At 47.7% G+C, this 21,009-nt stretch overlaps 2 protein-coding genes across 3 annotated transcripts; both read left to right on the top strand.

The window, feature by feature from the left end:
* The first annotated feature begins 943 nt into the window (after positions 1 to 943).
* Positions 944 to 5,241, top strand: rae1 (ribonucleic acid export 1). Of its 2 annotated transcripts, XM_037490926.2 has the most exons (13): positions 944 to 1,093; positions 1,750 to 1,868; positions 1,996 to 2,100; positions 2,240 to 2,332; positions 2,417 to 2,503; positions 2,590 to 2,676; positions 2,953 to 3,024; positions 3,136 to 3,243; positions 3,434 to 3,540; positions 3,677 to 3,752; positions 4,025 to 4,219; positions 4,347 to 4,432; positions 4,635 to 5,241. In XM_037490926.2, coding segments are annotated over exons 2-13 (1,107 nt in total). In that variant the 5' UTR covers positions 944 to 1,093; positions 1,750 to 1,778; the 3' UTR covers positions 4,636 to 5,241. The 2 variants fall into 2 exon arrangements, with proteins under 2 accessions (XP_037346823.1, XP_037346822.1); XM_037490925.2 differs by lacking the exon at positions 4,635 to 5,241 and having other exon boundaries at positions 4,347 to 4,436.
* A 1,431-nt stretch (positions 5,242 to 6,672) lies between these two features.
* Positions 6,673 to 15,791, top strand: LOC119230010 (RNA-binding protein 38-like). Its single transcript, XM_037490923.2, has 4 exons — positions 6,673 to 7,123; positions 9,032 to 9,155; positions 9,372 to 9,426; positions 13,876 to 15,791. The coding sequence occupies exons 1-4, from the start codon at positions 6,911 to 6,913 to the stop codon at positions 14,216 to 14,218; spliced, it is 735 nt and encodes a 244-aa protein (XP_037346820.2). The 5' UTR covers positions 6,673 to 6,910; the 3' UTR covers positions 14,219 to 15,791.
* The last annotated feature ends 5,218 nt before the right edge of the window (positions 15,792 to 21,009 follow it).

Below are 21,009 nucleotides of genomic sequence, written 5' to 3'. Positions count from 1 at the left end.
GTGTATGGGATTTACTATCTCATACACTAAACCCAAATCACAACCAGATTTCCACACTGTACAAGAGCCATTTTTCCAGAAGTGGTCACTTTATGACTCATCCCTACACACTTTCAAAAATAAGAGTGCTCTATTCTTACTAAAACATCTGTAAACATTGTTATTAACATTTTAAGAATACACATTTTTGTTCAGCGTTGTTTACGTAAATCCAAATGTCACATCATCATCATCAGATCATCATCAGGTCCCACGCATTATTCTGCATTATTATTATAACATGGCAAAATCTCAATTTAAATTTAAAAAGAAAACCGCCATGGTTATTCACAGCAGTGGACAGTTAATAAAAATGTTTAGGTCTTGTACTTGAGTATTTCCATTTGATGCCACACTTCAATTGGCAATACATTTAATTTCACTACGCACCTGAAGACTGTTACAAAGCATCTTCAATGTATACTAACATTCTTATATATTTTTTGTGGTAATCATTCTTTATAGTTGGAACTATAGCGGTTTACAGCGGTTTACAACCTTAAAGTGAAATTCCTTAGGGAGTTGTGCACTTGGCAAAAAATGTTATTCTGATGACTGTTGGCACCACATCAGCATGCATAGACATATTTGACCACTTTTGCATTTCTTTGGCAGGCAGAGGAGGTGTACGGACTATTGTGGCCATGTAGGTTCATCAGTTTTGAATGGAATGGCAATCCAGCCTTGTCTTTTATTTCACTTGATCTAGGATAAACTAAACACTTAAACGCTTAAGTAACGTGTTTTATTCCTTCGTTGTATTTTTGTTTGTATGTATATTGTTAGTGATGTTGTTCGCTGCTACTGTTTGGCTCGGGGCTACCGAACGACATTTCATTGTATCCTATATTGACAATAAAAACCTTTTCATCGAAATGACTTGCTTCCATTCACTGCCTCCAGGCGGTTGCTCGGGGCATTGCATGGGTTCACGGGCTCATTTACGTCATCAAACCTCGACGCGCCGGGGAACAAGCGCCACTTTTTTGATGCGCCAAATTATTTAGGCATTTTCAGCGTTACGGAACGTATCTGTAGTACAACACATTTTTGGGTATGTATATTCGTGTAGTCGGAACACTGATCTGATCTGGATATGATACGATGTTTATCACTGGTAAATTGTCCTTTCTCCGAGTACGTCGAATTAATAGCTAACGTTGCCCTACCACAGCACATCTCTGAAACAAATTCAACGCTAGCTACCGGTAGGTAGCGTTGAATTACCACGTCATTTGCTGAACCACAAAACGACTGGGGTGGAGAACGTTAACGTTAGAAATGCTCAAACGTGTTTGATGCACCTCCCGCGGTTGAACTGTCCATATGTTAACAAGCTAGCTGACATTAGCGTATGGAGCTAGCGACGTTACTGATGTAACGTCCACGTTAGAAGCGTCTTGTCGAGTGTCGAATTCTTCTGGTTTAACGTCACGTACGTTACCTTGCGGTTTCCTGGAATCTAACCCGATAGTTTATCTCTCAGTGATGACGTTAAGTTTAGCTCGGGTGTTTTTCTGCCGTGCCGTAACGTTAGCAACCTAGCGTGCACGCGCGCACACGATGTGCTTGTTGCGACGCCCTCTCTTAGATCCGACGCTACCGTAACATCCCCGTAGACGTGTGTCTGGCATCACATGCTGCTACCTGTTACCCGATGACGGTGCAATTCATTCATAATATCTGCCTTGCCTCGGTCTTCTCTCTTAGGCGTACAGAACGAATAACGTTAATGTACGATGAGTTTATTTGGGGCAACCTCCGGGTTCGGAGCAGCGGGGGCAGGTGTCTTTGGGAACGCAACGACAGACAGCCATAATCCCATGAAGGTAAAACCATCAGAACACAAGACTGCATTTTGGATTTATATAACCGCTTATGATCGTTACATAAAAACGGCATTTTACATTTTACATAACGGTTAATTGTTTGCATTTGCTGTTTATTTTGTAACAGGATGTTGAGGTGACGTCCCCTCCAGATGACAGCATTAGCTGTCTGGCTTTCAGTCCCCCCACCATGCCAGGGAACTTCCTCATTGGGGGATCCTGGGCCAACGATGTGAGTTATAAACCAGTAGATTCGATCCCTTCACCCCCCCAGGCTTGTCTTCCATGAATCACTACTTCTGCACCAGATAAGGTGTGTCATACAGAATTCTAGTTAAACAGTCTACCCACGTGGTGTCATCTGACCTTAGGTCCGGTGCTGGGAGGTTCAGGACAATGGGCAGACTGTACCCAAAGCCCAACAGATGCACACCGGCCCGGTGCTGGATGCATGCTGGAGTGACGTGAGTCTCATCCCACAAAGTAGCTTGAGCCCAGCAGATGCTCGGCCACGGAACCGTTTATGATTGTGCTGTTGTTTTTACCAGGACGGGAGTAAGGTCTTCACTGCCTCCTGTGACAAAACCGCCAAGATGTGGGATCTTAACAGCAATCAGGCTTTGCAGATTGCACAGGTTGGATAGCAATATACAAAATGAACACCAGGGTCATAGTCATGAAGCAGAATCCTCTTAACACCTCTCATCATTTCTCCTGCCAGCATGACGGCCCAATCAAATCCATCCACTGGATTAAAGCTCCGAACTACAGCTGTATCATGACCGGCAGTTGGGACAAAACACTGAAGGTACAACAGGACAAAGAACATTTCAACGCTATTTTTTTGCACCTAGGTTCTAGCGTACATCTCTGAAAAAGACCATGAAATATGAGTTTTGAAACTGTTTTCGAGTAATCTTAATATCAGTCACGCATGGACCATCAGCCTGCTATCAATCTGGGATGTTTTTTTTACATCTCTGTTGTACTTAAATGTAATTATAATAATCTCAGATAGCAGCATGTTTGAAATCTGTAGTGGAGAACTGAGAATCATGACAGCCGATTTTGTTTTTCTCTTCAGTTTTGGGACACCCGGTCTCCAAATCCCATGATGTCTTTGCAGATGCCAGAGAGATCCTACTGTGCTGATGTTGTAAGTGGTTTATGAGGATAATGACAAAGTTTAATTGGTGAGATTTTAATTGGTGAGATGATGATGATGATTGAAAATTGGACTTTTCATCACCTCCCTGGTTATATTTAGGTGTATCCCATGGCTGTGGTTGCCACAGCGGATAGAGGCCTGATAGTGTACCAGCTGGAGAACCAGCCCTCTGAATTTCGCAGAATCGATTCTCCTCTCAAACATCAGGTGATTAATTGTCGTCTGTGAAATATTTCCTCATGGTGTTTTCCTAATTCCAATCTTATTCCAATAATTTGTATACATTTAGTAACTTGCTCTGGTAGTTTTATGTTCATGATTCAATGTTAAGGTATATATTTTGTAATTTATACTTATGTTTTTATTTAATGCACATTTCTTTTCCCTGGTCTTGCAGCACCGCTGTGTTGCCATATTCAAGGACAAGCAGAACAAGCCCACTGGCTTTGCACTAGGAAGCATTGAGGGCCGTGTGGCCATCCACTATATCAACCCCCCAAACCCGTGAGTGTTTAAAACAAGTCGATGGATCACTATATCTGCAAGCGTAGCTGACATTTTGTTTAGTTAAGAAACTGGTATCACTGTCAAATGCCTAAAACAAAATTTGACATGACGTGTCTTCCCTTCATCCATTTAGGGCCAAAGATAACTTCACCTTTAAGTGTCACAGGTCGAATGGAACCAACACGACCACTCCACAGGACATCTACGCCGTAAGTGGCTTGGTTTTCTAAAACTGTGTGCTTTGTTTCTTTTGTGCTCTTCAACTAGATTGTACACATTCTACCAGTTTCTGAACTTTAGTGTAAAACGTTTTGATGCAAATTCTTAGAATAATACCGACATTGTTACAGTAGAGAGATGCTGAGTGGAACTAGTGCACTTGTGTATCTTTTGACGGACACCCATCACTGCAGCACACTCACAAAAGCTGAACGAGGCTAAATGTTTCCTCATGTCTCGGCTAATGATGTTCTCCCATCAGGTGAATGCCATCTCCTTCCACCCTGTCCACGGCACACTGGCTACCGTGGGCTCAGATGGACGCTTCAGCTTTTGGGACAAAGACGCGCGCACAAAGTTGAAGACCTCAGAGCAGCTCGATCAGCCCATTACAGCGTGCTGCTTCAACAGCAACGGCAACATCTTTGCATATGCCTCCAGTTACGACTGGTCAAAGGTAGGTGTTAATTCTTTACAAATACGGTTGGCGTGTGTTTGTATTTCACCAGAGTAGTTCGGAGCAGTGGCATTCACTTCATGCTGGGATTCTCTGTTAATACTGTGCTCTCATCTGAACTCTTCAGGGCCACGAGTACTACAACCCCCAGAAAAAGAACTACATCTTCTTGAGGAGTGCTGCCGAGGAGCTGAAGCCTCGGAACAAGAAATGGTGAGAGCGGGGCAGCCTCTCTCCGTAAACATGGGGGCTCTCTCACTTCAATACCTCTGTGCCCCCCCCACCCCCCCGATCCCTGACGTGCACGAACATGGCTGCTGGCAATAGACACACAGAGTCAGATCTCTGTACTGCCACAGTTTCTGTTGGCCTGTGTGAGTTGTTTTTGTGACTGACTGCTCCCTCTTGTCTTTAGATTCGTCGGGCCACGGCGCATCTGTTGTGAGGAAATGTGGAAGAACTGTGTGTGTGTGTGTGTGTGTGTGTGTGTGTGTGTGTGTGTGTGTGTGTGTGTGTGTGTGTGTGTGTGTGTGTGTGTGTGTGTGTGTGTGTGTGTGTGTGTGTGTGTGTGTGTGTGTGTGTGTGTGTGTGTGTGTGTGTGTGTGCTCGAGACGGACTCCTTCCTTTTGGCAAACACCAGGACCAATGCGGCGGTGCTGCGTGCCACGCATGGACCAATCAGAGGGGCCTACCCAACCCAACCTGGCGTGGATGATCACTGTGTTTTTGTGCTCAGCTCTTTTTTTTCCACTGCTATTCAAAGACTTTTGTTTTGTTGTGATTTTCTGTTATTTTTGTGGTTCAGCTCTGACTAAAACTGGGATGTAAAATAAATAACCACATGTTCTCTCATGTTTATTCACACCTGAGGGTTAAAATGAACGTATTGTTTTAGGTTGCGGGGGTTTGTGTTTGGGATTCACTGAACTGTGATGTGCATGCTAAACCATTTACTACTCTGTTGTTTTCTCACATTGGAATCTTCCCAACATCAAAATGATAAACTTTGAACAACATCTGGATCACAATGACCCCTCCTTTGTTCTTGTTTTAACCAAGATTAACCAGCAGGTGGCGCATTTTGTCCCCCACAGTCTTGGCTTCACCAGTAAGCCGAAGAAAGGGCAAAGAGCTGGGGTGAGAGAGCAAAGCAGGACAAATGAGATCAAAGCAGGCCGGTGGGGTTCTTCATCCCGGTTCAGTCCTTTTGGCAGGGATTTGTGTGCTGGAAATGGGGGGTCATTTATCAGGAGGATATGAAAGGGGTAGCATGGGCAGCAACAAAGGCCATGTGGGAAACGTGAACCAGTTCATAGAGAAGAAGGTGTGAATTAAATGCCTTTTTATTGAGGTCATTAGTGTGTCACCTAACTGTTAACTTGACCCGTGGTACTTGGCGGTGGAGCTCCAGGGCACCAGGGGAGGGACGGTATGCTGCTGCCACAGTTCAGTGGCTCTTCTCTGACACTATAGCTCACCTCTAGACCAGGGTCTTCTGGGCTGTTCATTCAGCACCAACAGGTTTCTTTTACATGGTACAATTTTTTTTTAAATATATAAATTTTTTTAGGGGATGCAATTAAAATTGAAAAAAAATTGATTTCACCTGTTGCTATGGACACTTGGTTCAGCCTTTATTATAGGGTAATAATAAGGGAGACCTGTGACCATGTCCAATACTTTACTTTAACCAGTTTATTTAACAAAATGACACACCTGTCTGGGCTAAATAAAAATCCTCCCCAAAAGACAAGAAATAATCAAACCAATATTATACATAATTTGAGCAGTTTTAGATTAATATTTCTTCTGTACCACTATTACATCCTCTGATTTATGAAAAGACGAACAATATTTTGAAATTCATGACATTTCCGACGATGGACACCTTTTAAAGGAAAGTTTACAGGCCGAGGACAAACTAATGTCGAAGAGGTCACTGTGTTTTAATTGAAGTGGTGTCGTCTCCGCTGTTCTTTTGTTTCAGCTAGATTTTAAGGCACACCGAATAATCCATGTATTCATTGCTTCCGTTTCACAATGTGCGCGCCGTGTCACAGTCGTGTCAAGTCGCAGAATTAAAAAAAAAAAGCGCAATAAACGTACAGTGATGGTTCCCTTTTAAAGTTAGAAAGGGCAACATTGTTCAGAAGCCAGAAGATGATTACTTCCTCGTCACCATGTGGCAGCGCCGCGCTTTCCACCCTACACGTTTCGGGCTTTTCTTTGTGTCGTAAAGGACAAAAGCAGGTGCAGCACAGCGCCGCGGAGAGGCGAAGGAAGGGGAGGAGCCGCGGCCCGAGTGGCCGCTCGTCGGTGCCGCCGATTGGTCAAGAGGCCTTAGTGGGCGCGGCCTTAATCACGGCGTATAAAAGCTGCGGCACTTTTTTTTCTCCTCTTTTTTTTTCTACCCCACATCCACACACGGGCTTCAAAGAAAGTAGTTTTTGGACGCCCCGCGCGAGACGCACTTCTTCTCCTCCTCCCCCCCCCCACTTCCATCAGGTTGCTCCCAACTTTGCGCGAAGGTCACAACGCGAGAGGGAAGGCGGCCGCATAGCGACAGTGAAAACCTCCTCCTCCTCCTCCTCCTCCTGCCATTCCTCCCCGCCGTCCGGATGCTGGCACGCTGTTAGGCGCTCAGTACAATTCCAGCGCGTCCTCCGCGGTCTCCTCGGCTCTCCTCCACCAATGCTGCTACATCAGTTCATGAACGGAGCCCTGGAAGTCATGCATCCCTCGCCGCTCCAGAAGGACACCACGTTCACCAAGATCTTCGTCGGCGGGCTGCCGTACCACACGACCGACGCCTCGCTGAGGAAATACTTCGAGGCCTTTGGGGAGATCGACGAGGCGGTGGTGATCACGGACCGGCAGACCGGTAAATCCAGAGGATACGGCTTTGTGAGTACCGGCGGCCGTGCACCGACACCCACCCGTTAAGACGCCGAGCTCCCCCCCCCCCCCGTCACAACTTGGCGTTAGAAACGACGCTCCGGGCTTGTTTGCGATCGTCTGCGCAACACTTGGCGTGTCCGTTCGCCCTGTGCGTGAAGTTGTATGAATGCATGATATTCCCTACGAGGTGCAGCATGGGGGGGGGGGGGGGTCCGCTTTATTTTTTAATTTTTTTTAGACGCGCGTCGACAGTAATACATCCACGAAGAAGCTTATTTGCATCATTCGGCATCCAGCTTTAATTTCAGCTTAATGATGAGCAGGAGGGATGTCACATGTTGATGGGTAACAGATTATATTTCAACATATGTCAGATGCCCCCCCTCCCATCCCCCTTTACTGACCCTCGAGCAGCCGCAGCTTATGGCTTTGGAAGTGTGTGTGTGTGTGTGTGTGTGTGTGTGTGTGTTGGAGTCAGTGTGCACTCCCCTGCTCGCTTTATATGGTTACTTTGGAGCAGTGGGGAGGTTGACCTTGCGCACCGGGCCTCTATTGTCGGCCAAAGCGCACGATTTGCTTGGAAATTCCTATAACCCAAAATTGTCTCCTTTCTATTGTACGAATGTACTCCTTTTGGTTCTCCTCTTTTCTTTGTGTCTGTGTGGTAATGTAACCCTATGTTGTACCTTGTTCTAGCCTGCCACTTGAATCACAACTCGCTCCTTCCTTTAAGTCATTTTAATGGGAAATATCGAAGGGCCCTTGTGATGTCCGCTCTAAGCCTGCAATAAAACATTACTTATCCCGCTCAAGAGCCGGAGATGGTTATTCTCTCTTGGACACAAAGAACAGAAGCAGCACAAGAAATGCAAATATTTACCAGAACCTTGAAAAGACACATCGGGGCTAATGTACTGTCAGGCCAAAGAAGGAATGGAAAACTGCCATGTGTGCATGTTTATCTTCCGAAGTCCGAAATGTAAGACAATTGCGCTGCGTGTTTACACATCAGCTCCCCAGCTCGGAGGAAAGCCGCCCCGTGAGTTTAGCCGGTATCCAACGGCTGTGCGCCGACGGGCCGGCGTTTCAGGTTAAACAGGCTCCGGGCGACCAGGGTTCTGCCAGGGACACGCCGGACCTGCTCGCTCTGCTCTCCGAGTGGTCCCGTCAGAGAGGCGCTGCAGACCTGAGCGGACCTTCTTTGTAACAAAAAAAAAACACACACACTTTATAGGTGGATTAGCAGGATCCCCCCCCCCCCCCTCCAAACCCACCCACCTACCTACCGACTCACCCACCCACAGCAAGGCTCTTCACAGGGTAAACACGGCCTCGTTCCTTCCTGTGTGTTCACAACACAGGCCCTGGAGTGGGCTTTGTTCCGGATCCTTCCAGCACGAAGAGGCACAACTGCTCTTTAAAAAAAAGACACACACAACGTCCTCCAGAACAATGCACGGCGTGGCCTACATTCACGGCTCGGTCCGCACGCCGAGGTGACTGAACCCTCTTGAGTTGGCACAATGTGGCAATCAAAACAGAAGGACTCGTCTGATGCCCGGAAGGGGGAGAGGGGGGGGGGGGAGGGTGGACTAATACCAATCTCCTTAAAAATTTGTCCCTAATTGAATAAGCTCCTTGCTGCTCTTCCCAGAACCATATTTCGGCAGATCTGCTGGGCCTGGGTGGAAATCAAGTGGCTGCTGCTGCTGCTGTGGGCAGCTTCTCAAAGCTCACCATTGTGCTTTGTTTGTTGTTTTCTCCACAGTGGAAAGCCTGTGGACTCGGTTATGACGAGACCAACATTTTTGATGCTTTTCGAGTGCTTTTTTTTTTTTTTGCTTTTGTCTTTGCCCCGAATAGTTGGACTTGTAATGAGTAATTCCGTTTTTTTTCCTCTTGACCCGTCACCAGGTGACGATGACGGACCGAGGGGCGGCTGAGAGAGCGTGCAAGGATCCCAACCCCATCATCGACGGCAGGAAGGCCAACGTGAACCTGGCCTACCTGGGGGCCAAACCCCGCAGCATACAAACAGGTGAGCGGCCTTATCTCCCAACGGTGGTTGCGGCGCCCGGCGTTAATGCTGTAGTAGCGCTCGTTGCACTTTTTTTTGTAACCGTTTGCGGTAGGGGGTTTGGGGGGGGGAAACAAGCGCTGCCTCTGTCTCTCGGCGTCCTCTGTGTATTGTTCTCCGGTCCTCCTCTGTAAATGCCAATGGTTCGTGTCTGACAGCCGGCCTCCTGTCTTCCAGGCATATCCATCGGAGTGCAGCCCATTCACCCGGCACTCATCCAGAGGCAGTATGGGTAAGTGAGCGGGAGTGGGCGCTTGTGCGTTACGCTCCGCGGGTCGCCACTAGGCTGCATTTCTTTGACAAGCAGGGGATCGAGGGGGGGGGGGCCCTTCTGGAAAGTAGACGTCAGTTTCTGTGTCCACATGCAACCCCGGGAGTAGCCCATTAGCATATTGGAGTTCTGTAGGGCCGGGCCGATGCTTCGCGTGTCCATGGTAATGGAGGAGCATTCCAGAGGTGAACGTGTGACTCACTTTGAGCCCCCCCGCCGTCCTCTCGGCTCGGCCCACCCCGGGGGGGGGGGGGGGGGCTCTCTGTCTCTGAGACGGCTTCCTTGACGGGGGGCCGCTGGGCAGCTAATGAGCATTTCACCGATGTAATGAGTCTCCTCGTCTCCCCCCCCCCCCCCCCCCCCACCCGCAGCCCTCGGATATCGTCTCTCGTCACGGTTCATGTCCTCCTGGAGGATTAAAATACCCAGTGACTTCACAAAGTGGTTTTGTGTCTTTTGATACGTGGTGCTTGTGTGACAATACAAACAAAAAACCGCCTCTATGTGGAGGAGAGAGAGGAGTGACCCTGAAACACATGTTGGGCTGTAGTCATTTATCAGGCTTAAAGGAAAACATCTGCTGCTTCTAGCTTCATTCAGTTGGGTCATTGGGACGTGAAGGTTGCTAAAGAGAAGAAATTAGCAGCCTTTCCACTGTTACGTAATGTTATTAAATAACAGTGAATTTAATAAGCAATGTTATTTAATTGATCCGGTGATTTAAACAAATGATTAACTGATAATCCATATTCAGTAATGATGAATTCTCGTAAAAGATGCTGAACAGAAAATGACATCAGGACGACGGGTCAAATTGTCAGGCAACCAGCATAAATTGGTCCCCCCCCCCCCCCAATAAAAGTGGATGTCAACCTGCCATTTTAAGTGCTCTATAAATGATTCTGACATTTCGTGAATTACATGACAAATAAGCACCTTGATAAATGGAATAATCAGTAGTGCAGCTCTATCCAGTTTGATGCAGAGCAGGAAGATGCTTAAAAGATCCGGGAAAATATTAAAAAGCATGCAAGAAGGGAATATTGGCCATATCCACCTACTGTAATAATTCACTGGGCTTGAAGTCCACTGGGGACATGTCCTGTCATGCTCCCAAGACGGCGGTGGGACACTGGAAGGTCCCTCAAACCCGCCCGTCCTCCAGAGGCCGCGGGGCGGCTCTGAAAATGTGGAGCGGAGTGCTGCTTCGGGGCTTTTTGCCCGACAGGTGCTGGCTCGTGTTACAGCCTGTTACACCCCCCTTAATCTCCCATGACCACCGCCCCCAGGGAGGCGCACGGAGCACCTGTCTTCTCCCCCCCCCCCCCCCCCCCAAGAGTTCCCCCGTGTGCGGCGGGTGGCAGACGCAGAGGCCTCCCTAAGATGCAGAGTGCCAAAGTGGCTTTTCTTTCAGCCCCCCGCCCCCCCCCCCCCCAAACCCCTTGACAACATATGGTGTGAGGACATGGGCTGAGGTAGGATTTTGAGCCAAGCATGTAGCAGCGGTGTGCCTGTGAGGACTTACTGGTGTCAGCAGATGCCTTGGACTGTGAGGGCCGGGGGGGGGGTCAACGAGGGCACGACGTAGTTTTGATAGGGAGGGGAGGGGAGGAGTTGTCAGTGTGCTCGCAGATTTGTCTCCTCTCATGCGTCTCCTCCTCCACTCTGTCCGATGGACGGTATCCAGTTTTTTGTTTTACTTTAAAACAGTGGGGTTATTTTTTCTTCTTCTTCTCTTTTACAAATTAAGATGCTGCCACCAGCAGTGTGTGAGACACTGAAAACCGACACCTCCTGTGAGGGAGGAGGGTATCTGGAGGAGAGGGGGGGTGTTCTGGGACCAATGCTTAATGAGGCAGTGTGCTCCCTTGGAAACTAACCTCTCCAGGTGTCAAGCTAAACACCTTTTTTTTTTCTTCTTCTTCACCTCCTGTTGCCTTCATGTCCTTCTGAAACAAAGAGGCAGGGGAGGATCGCCAAGTCGTCTTACAAGTACTGTGAGGTGTTGTTTGATTCCCCCCACCCGCTCCACTCTGTTTTTGTTTTTTTTGCACACTTTGTGTGGCGGGGAGTTGTGTGTGTGTGTGTGTGCGCGCGCTGAAGGTCATTTGTGTTGTGGCGTATGAAACATTTAGCTGGTCCGTGTGACGTCGGCCAGGCTTTTCACATGGGACCGTTATGTTGCCCTCCGTGGCGATGGTTGCTGGGGCCCGTGTCGGTGACGTAGGTGACGCCGAACGTTCTCGGGCGCGTCTCCCTGGGGGGGGGGGGGGGGGTTTCCGGCTGCCTGAGTGACGCTGCGTCCAACGCACGCATTCGGACTCGCGGTCAGCACAAAGCCAGCTGACCTTTGGTCCCCCCCCCGGCCTCTGGTAGCTCGGTAGGTTGGGGACAGCACTTTTCTCTTGTATAGTATACAGGAGGGCCAATAACTCGCTTTAGGCGTACTTCGAGGCCAATTACGGCTTGTGGGCCCCCCCCCCCCCCCCCCGCGGAGGAGGCGGGCTCATTTTTTACATGACGTGAGTGGATGTGCATATATCCCCCCCCGCAGCGCTGATGTAGGACCGTCTTTGAGATGCCTCTTTGTGCGCAGCTCAATAGCCCTGTGAGGGCAAAGTGTGGATTGTGGGCGGGGGGGGGGGGGGGGGGGGGTTTAACATGCGCTGCTTACGTGTTGCATGCTGCTGTTATTGTTATGCGGTCCTTTCTTCCCCTCCCCCCCCCCCCCCCCCCCCCCCCCAGATGTGTCAGTGGGCCTCTGTAACTTGTTCTCCTCGTGGTGCAGAAACGGGGCTTTTGTCTGTGTTCCTGTCTTTTGCTACCGCCTCCCTCAATGTGTTTGCAATGTTCTACCTCAGTTGGGATGGTCCGTGTTCTGAATTTCAGACCCTTGAATACACATCTCTGTATTGAATCACTGATGCAACCAGACCTGTTATTTCTGACGATCATAACCGGCGTCCTCCCATCCAACCTTCTGCCACGGCTGCTGTCCGCCGCCAGCTGACCAGCGAACCCGCAGAGGATCACAGGATGCCCAGAGTGCACAACTAGTCCCAAGGAGGGGGGTTTGAGGAAATGTCTGCCCGCCCCCTCCCTCCCTCCCTCAGCCAGCCTCTCCAAGGTGCCAGCCATGGCTTGAGAGTGCAGTGCAGTGTGCTGTGATGGATTGGAGTGTCATTTTAAAAAAAATCTTTTTCTCCTTTGTGTGATATGAACTGAAGAGGGTTTGCCTGATTGTAGTGTGACTCTTTCCCTATTATGGCATGGTTTGGGGTTTGGTGTGGGTGGGTGGGTTGGGGGGGGGGTTGAGAGGGTGTGGGTGTATGAGAGCGTGATGACATCCCTATCCATGCATGCTTCCTCCTTTCGCTGTGTTCGGCTTCCCGGCTGCCTCTCGTTACAGATCCTCTTCTCCTGGCTCCAGAATCAGAAGCTATTTATTGCCACATGGAGGTATTTGACATGGTGCAATACAAGATAAAAAAATGGAAGCATGAATTAACAATATAAACGGGATAAGTACGTTAAAACGCATGTATGTCCATATGTTTCACTGTGCAAGGGAATGAAGTATTTGGGTCGAATCTATAGAAAGAAAAAGCTTGACCTGAAATTTGAATACAGTCCATGAAGGGAATATTTTCATCAGTATTGAGAGGCAGCTTCTGTCAAGGAGACATTTGGTGTGACTATCTTTTCTTCTTTTCTTTCTCTCTGGGTGTTTCTCTGTGGACTTACTTTCAAAGATGAAAGCCCTCAAAACAAAAGCCTATTACGACAATTTAAACGACTGTTTTGCAGGATGGGCGGGCGGGGGGGGGGGGGGGGTGGGGGTGTTCTTACCGATACTTCAATGCTTCAGTCGGCTTCATTTGAAAGCCGGCGCAGCCTTTCGCGAGGCGCCGTGCCCTCCCTCAGTCAGCATCATCCCCTGCGACCACGAGATGTATAATGAGGATAACTAGAAGTCGGCAACTTCTGCACAGCCGTCCAGTACTTCCCGTGTGTGTGTGTGCGCGTGTGTGTGTGTGTGTGTGTGTGTGCGTGTGTTTAGCGAGTGAAGAGCAGCAGCTGTTAAAACACTCTGTTGATGCCTGAGCTTGAAAACCTGCCAGTAACTGCTGACTCTGATTTCGCCCCCACACGCCACACGCCCTTCCCTCCCAGCTACCCCAGCAGGGGCGGACCGAACAGGTTCTGCCGGTTTAGCCAACTGCCGCCGAGGGTTGAGTCACCTCCGCTGCCTCTCGTCTGCTTTTGAGTCCTTTAACGTTGTCTGCGTGAGGACTTAGACCTCTACCGGGACCCATTGTTTACATTGCTCCCAGAGATTTTCTCCTTCTGTGGCGCTTCAGCACCCCCTGTCTAATAGCGATGTGTGTCGCCCCCCCCCCTTGTGTGCAGGTTGGCCCAGCCGTACGTCTACCCACAAGGCTACGTGCAGCCCAGCCTGGTGATGCCCTCTCAGGTTTCCACGGCCGTCAGCGGCAGCCCGTACCTGGACTACGCCGCGGCCTACACCCAGTACGCCCAGGCGGCCTTTGAGCAGCAGTACCCGTACGCCGCCTCCCCGGCCGGATTCCTCGGCTACAGCTACGCCACCAGCCCCACGGCCAGCAGCGGGCCGGCCGCCGCCGCCACAGCCCCGGCCTCCGTCCACCCCGCCCTCGCCTCCGCCGCAGGCCCGGCCCAGGCCTTCCTACACTACGCCCCGCAGCAGCACATCCAGCCGGACCGCATGCAGTGAGCCTGTGAAGGATGAGGATGAGGAGGAGGAGGAGGAGAAGAAGAAGCAGCGGTATAGGTGGAGGTGGAAGAAGAGGGGGGGGGGGGTAGTGGACGCAGACCTTTTTGGACAGAGGATGGCAAAACACGCCCTAACGGGTGACCCGGCTATCATCAGCAGGCTTTCAGGAAAAGGGGAGGGTCTATTGCACTATAGGAACAGAGTGAGCCGTTTGCTCATTGGTTTAAGGCCAAAAGGGTTGCGAGGGGGTTGGAGGAATCTCGAGGTTCAGGTTGGGAAGCTAAACGGCGTAAAATATGTGGTCGCTTCCAGAGGCCAACACTTCATTTTCTTTTTTTATTATTATTATAATTATTATTTTTATGGTCCTTTATTATTGTATTAATGTCATCGTCTATTTGTTTGTATGCCTTTTTTTAATTTTTATTATTATCAACGTGTTGATGGCTCCCATCAGACACGTGTCCCTGGTACACGTCGGTGAGCAGAGAGCCACCCGGGACACGTCGCGCCCCTTCCCTCCCGTCTCTGGGGCGGATACGAAGGGCGCTGCTGCTTCAGGACACTCGGGGACATGCGGATAATGGGTGCAGGTGGAAGACTGGGGGGGGGTGATCTCGAGGAGAGGCACACAGCAAGTCTCATTCTGGTGCCGCCCCCCCTCCCCCCCCCCCCCCCCCCCCCCGAACAAACTGACCACACCACGTGAGGACAATGAGAAATGTTTGCCTCCTCCACGACGCAACGGGAAAGAGTTCCCGTGTTACAGGACACTGGGGGCCTCCATTGTTTGTTTTGAGACAGTGATGTCAGGACTACACCTTTTAAAAAAATATATATCTTAATTAAAGAGGCCTTAATAAAAGAGAAACTTCTTTTAGAATCTCCAGATTTCTTTTTCTCTCGCTCTCTCTCTCTCATGCCCCCCCACACACACACACACACACACACACACACACACACACACAGACACAGAACCGAGTGCATAAAGCCCTTTGTATTGTAACTGGCATTTCAGCAGTCAGGCACATTAATCTGGCTTACTTTGGGTCTTGATAATTTCAAATGGATGTAGATAATCACATGCAGTATGTGGGCAGTGGGGACCAGGAGAGCTGCGTGTCGTTGTTTAAAGGGAGCTGACGCCGAGCTCAGACACCAGTGTATTTCTTTTTCTTTTTTTCTTTTCACGGAGATTGTTGCTCTCAAAGGACATTCATGTACAGCAATTTGAAATATTTTCAGACATCAAGTACATTTACAATATTTATATGTAGGTATTTATGAGGTACTAAGTTAAAATAGCTTATTGTTTTTGGTTACCATGACCTATAGTTGTGGCACTGATGTCATTTAACCCGCAAACCTGCAGATCCACAGGTGTCTCATTTCTTTTTCAGTCACCGTGTCTGTGGATTTGACCTGGTGCACAACAACTACAGTAGATGCGAAATTCTGTAGATGCTTGTCAGATTGCATCAGGAAATGTCTTTTACAGTCCCTTTAATTAAAAAAAAAAAAAAAAAAAAGCCATACCAAAAAAAAATAGAAATAAAGACTTTGTACTTAAAGATGCCTGTTGTCTTCTTTTGTTTTGAACGAAGCAAGTGAGAGAAGTGACTCATTCTACCACCCCCCCCCCCCCGTGTTTACGGCATGTTGTTGCTATACGTCACTGTCCTCATAAAAAAAACTGACGGGCAGATGCTGCTGTGATGATACTGTGAAAACCTTGTAGGGTGACAGGGGCTGTGCCCGGCCTCTTATCAAGGTGGTGTGTGTAAGATCCTGTGGGGGAGGGGAGGGGGGGGGAAGAGGCCTAAACTTTTATCAAGCGACAACACTGGGGACACACACTTCCATATGTTCAGCTCATGGAGTTTTGTGTAGGAACCTTGTTGCCCTGTGACACTGGTTTTTGTTTTTAATTGAACTAAAACTGCCTTCAGAAAATGTACCGCCATTATCCTCCTACCCATATCCTATATTTTACAATACAGACTTTAATTCAATTGTTTTTAAAGTAGTACTTTGTTGAACTTTTTTTAGATTGAATTTAATCATGAAATTCTGTACTTTTACAATCCGTGAGATTCAGTTCAAAGGACTGTCTTTTTCTGATTCCTTATTCGGCTTTTTCCATCGTATTTGGGCACATTTATAGACCTGTAAAATAAAATAAAAACAAACACCACACGGAAGTGCACTTAGAAAATATGTTTAAATTCTAAAGTATTATCATTACATTAAAGTATAGTTAAAGAAAAATCTTGCAAATTGTTTTTTTATGGTCTTTCAGAAACTTATAATTTAGGAAATTTTAAAATGAGTCATGTGGAACACCATGAAAAGTAATTTTGTTTTATGTCGTGGTGTCAAATTCAGTGTATTTCATGATGTGAAGTCAAAGTGAAAAGCAACACAATCCTTCTAATAGTGTGACATTACAATTTTGGGTGTATGTCATAAAAAATAACATAAAACCTTAGTATAATATGTGGTACAATATTATCCAAAGTCAGAGTATAGTTTATCATAAGAATCCATCACAGTTAAAGGGTCTTGCAAGTCATAATATAGAAGCTGTCCTCAAAACTGTATATCAGAAAAATTCCTAGCACGTCCTAATTTGACCAAATAAACAATTTGTATAACTTTATTTAAAAAAGAATCATGACCATAGAATTACTTAATATTATTATTAAATAAATAGACTTGGATGTGGGCACCTGAAACGGATTTGCTTATATTAGAGGGTTGTTTTTCCAGTGATGAGGAGCTGTGTCCAGGGACAAGACAGCGGGTGCAAGTAAAAGTTAAAGCTTGATCGAAGCCATGCAAACGTGTTGCGCTTTTTTTTAATTATTATCGCTGAATCACGTCACGGATTCTTAAACACATTCAACACAATCGATGTCCACGTTGTCGCCGTGTTTACTTGTTGCCATCAAAGCGATGCGGCTCTGCGACCCCTGTTTTCCCTTCACTTTGTCGCAGTTTATCTCTCATAGTCTGCGCTCCATGTGTGATCTCAATCACACCTCATTTCTGCTTGTCACTTCTGCTTTTCTCTTCCCCTGGTGGAGTACTGGTGGTCCTGTTTCTCCTCACATGCCACTGTCCCCCCCCCCCCTATGCTCTCAGCCTCTCTCTTCTTTCCCGTTGATGCCCGTCTCCTTGTGAATCCCACCGGAGAGGAGCAGGGAGGCCGGGCTTGATGGACGAGGTCATACAGGCGCTGTTGTGTGCTGAGTCACCATAAGGTCTCTCTCTCTCTCTCTCTCTCTCTCTCTCTCTCTCTCTCTCTCTCTCTTAGGATCCCACCCTGTCTCTCTTTCACATGCCCATGCCAAGTGGGCTCAGTCAAATCTCACTCACTTCACGCTTCTGGCTCCGTCTTGCAACTCTGACGGTGAAGGGACTCCTCAGGACTGTCGTAAAAGACGTCCCACCTGAGCAGCTCAACAGGCAGAAGGTCCTGCTTGGCCACGAAGGACATATTTTAGTGGGCCGGAGTTAACATCGTGTCAAATTATATATCAGACATGTGGACCTAAGATTAATTTGACCAAATAATCAGCCAAACTTTAGCAACACGGCAAATTTCAGGGAGTTAAATTGACTCTGTGAGATTAAATTTGAACTCTAAGCTGGTATTTATAATGAAGTGTCTAAATAAATCTGCTCAGTGTTGAATACAACGTAATTTAGCTGATGCTTTTATCAAAAACGACTTATGTTGCATTTTTAACACATGGAGTTTACATTTGAGCAATTCAGGGTTAGGTTTGTTGCTCAGGGACACTGTGGCATGAAACATGGGTAAACCAGGGTTCAAACCAACAACCTTGTGGTTCCTGACGCAACCTCAACAATCCATGAGCCACATTACATGGAGTTAAACCTGATACCAAGAAGTGTGACACTGTGCAGTTACATTTCAATCCTATCAAAGAGTTAATTTAACTCTACTACAGTAAGTGTTGCAAATGAATCTGATCTTGACACTTGATGATGACTCAAACCCTTTTGTACAATTGACTCTGTAAGAGTTGAATCTTTTTTCAAGTGTGATTTCAACACTGGGAAAATGAACTCTAAGGATTTTGCTGTGTACATTCCAAATCTTTATAGCCTTAAGTGACAAAACAACGACAGTTTGGACTCTGTTTTGCCTTTCTCTTTGGCCACATGCTCGCTGTTTTTACAACAAACAATCCCATCAGCTTTATTATATTCATTTGATCAAGGCAGACTAATACTGATTCACACATAGTTCAAAGCAGTCAGGGTGCCTCTCTCGTTTAATTTCCTCGTGACGTTATTGCTTTGCAGGAAATCATGAACGGCAAACTGTTGAGCTCCTTAGTTTCGCTATGGGCAACGATCAGGCATTAAAATGTAAAAGTTTTGCGTGAACAGTCCCTGATTCAGGTGGCCCTAAAACCCCTGGCTGACTTTGAATGTGACCGACGCTGCCTCCCAATCCTGCCTGTGCCTGTGTGTCCCGACGGTGACCAGTCCCAGCCTGCTGGGTGTTACTGTGGCTTCTGATACAGGCCTCTGATACGGGCTATATTTACACCCTCCCCCCCGCCCCCTGGCTCTAAGAGGGCCGGACCCCAGAAGCCCATCAAATGCTCTTTGCAGTGACTTTTTCCCGTCGCGCCAAATGACCCGCTCTGATACCGTCGTCTCGTCTCGGGTCCAATTTGTATGAGAAGTGCAGACAGTCAGGCCGGCAGAATAGAGTGATGTGCAGGGTTCTGCATTATAATAACTTATAATATATTATATTATATTATATTATAATAACTTCAATGTATCAGTGGAAAAATAATTACATTACATTACATCTCATTTAGCTGACGCTTTTATCCAAAGCGACGTACAATAAGTGCATTTCCACATAGAGAAACAAACTCAGGAGAACAAATAAGCAGTTTCAAAACATGTTATAGAAAAGTGCCATTATAAGTACAATTTAAATGCTACCATTTGTTAGTGCTACGGTTTGCTATAATAATAATGAGATCAACTGTAAGCAAAGGGAACTGGAACTCAGAACAACAATAGCTGATGGTGTCACCATTGAAGATACAGAAGATACTATTTACACACCGTTGGGATATCTGTATAGTTTTGAGCAAAGTTGAACTAGTGTAGGAGGAAGCAGAATAAAGGAAACATCCAACTGGAACTCCAATGTCACAAAGCACTGTAGGAGGGGGAGATATCGTTATTAAAGGCAGTTCAACTTGGTGTAAAGCTTGGCAATAACCTCCAAAAAAGCAGTGTAACCTGATCATTCAGCAGAAGAAAAGATTCAGCTGGTTCGGCCGGTTAAACTGGACACATAGCAGAGTCCTAAACCAATATACTCCTCGCTTCTACATAAACACGTTCCCTGGTCCCTGCCATGACCCAGTCAGGGATGCCGGGCCTTTGATGAGAAAAAGAACAGGGCTAAGTGTAGCAAAGATGTTTTTCTTTTATTTACCATCCCTTTAAACCTTTGCCAAACAGCCACAGATTTAAAAGTTTAAAATGCCTAAACGTACTGTAAGGGTACCTCAAGAGTCCCGAATTCATCAGCCAGACCACCCATAGACTGTGGGAGCAAAACTCATCAGGGCTGAAGCAGGGAGGCAGATTGTTTCTTTACTTTTAGAAGAGTAAATGTGTTATTTCTTCCCCCAAAAGTTAAACTGTATCCTTTAAACCGCCAATCAAATGCCGTTGCACTTACTTCCCCATCACCTGCCTATCAGGGAAAAACAACACTTTGTCTCAAGCCCTCTGTTTTGTAAGTCAGTGTAAACGTTGCTTACAGTGGCCAAGCGAGGGGCCGTGGAGGCTGCGGGGGGGGTACGGGTTGAGATATTCGCGGATCACTTGTGTGTTTTCAGGGTTGCGGCGGAAGACAAGTGCTTATCCGACAACAGGCCCGTTTGCTATCAGCTGGCTCTGACGGCCCCTTGCGCCACTCTCACAACCCCCTCGCTCCTTCTGGCACTTCTGCTGGAGCCGGTGATAATGAGGTGACCCAGAGGAGTTTATGGGAGTTAATGGGAGCCGAGGGGAAATGATTAGTTGGCCGGAACGGATGAGACAACCCACAGGACAGCGGGTTGCACCTCATGGGTGAGGTGAAGTGATCGAGTTCATTCGGAAATCAAACGCGGAGATGTAGTTTGTGTGTCACCCTGTGTTTGTGTGCGTCTCCATCAGCCTCCGATCGTCCAATTCTGCCGCTCTGTAACATGATCTGAGTTTGTCTCACTCAAGCAGAGCCTGGGGAGGGTCATCGGAGCCCTGCTGTAATCACAAGCCCCCCCCCCCACCCTCCCAAGCCGCCATGCCGACCCCAACTGAAGCGCCAATCCTCTGGTGTCCCTTTCACACCCCACCAGTTCGCAGGTGTGTGTGTTCCTCGTCATTCCGCACCAGAGACAGAGCAGCAGATAGAGTACGAGAGAGCAGCTGAGAAGGTGAAAAGTGCTGAATCCAAGTGGCGAGGCGAGGTCGAAGCCCCCGTTTGACCTTTCAACGTCACCATATCTGACACTTGTTTGCCATATGTGTGTGTTTCGGTAAGATGTTCAGCTAAAAAGGGAGGTGTGCTGGTCCTGTGACACATTTCCTTATCTCTGGCCAACACGCTTGTACAAACCAGCGCCTCCACCTCGACCTCAAACCCAGCCAGCCGCTGTGGGGGCATAAAAAAAAAGAAAAAGAGAAGGGTGGGGGATGGGGCCGTGGGGAGGGGGGGGGGGGGGGTTGGAGGGGGG

Source organism: Pungitius pungitius, chromosome 8, assembly GCF_949316345.1.
Source record: "Pungitius pungitius chromosome 8, fPunPun2.1, whole genome shotgun sequence".
Taxonomy (NCBI): domain Eukaryota; kingdom Metazoa; phylum Chordata; class Actinopteri; order Perciformes; family Gasterosteidae; genus Pungitius; species Pungitius pungitius.
This window is presented reverse-complemented; position numbering and strand designations above follow the sequence as displayed.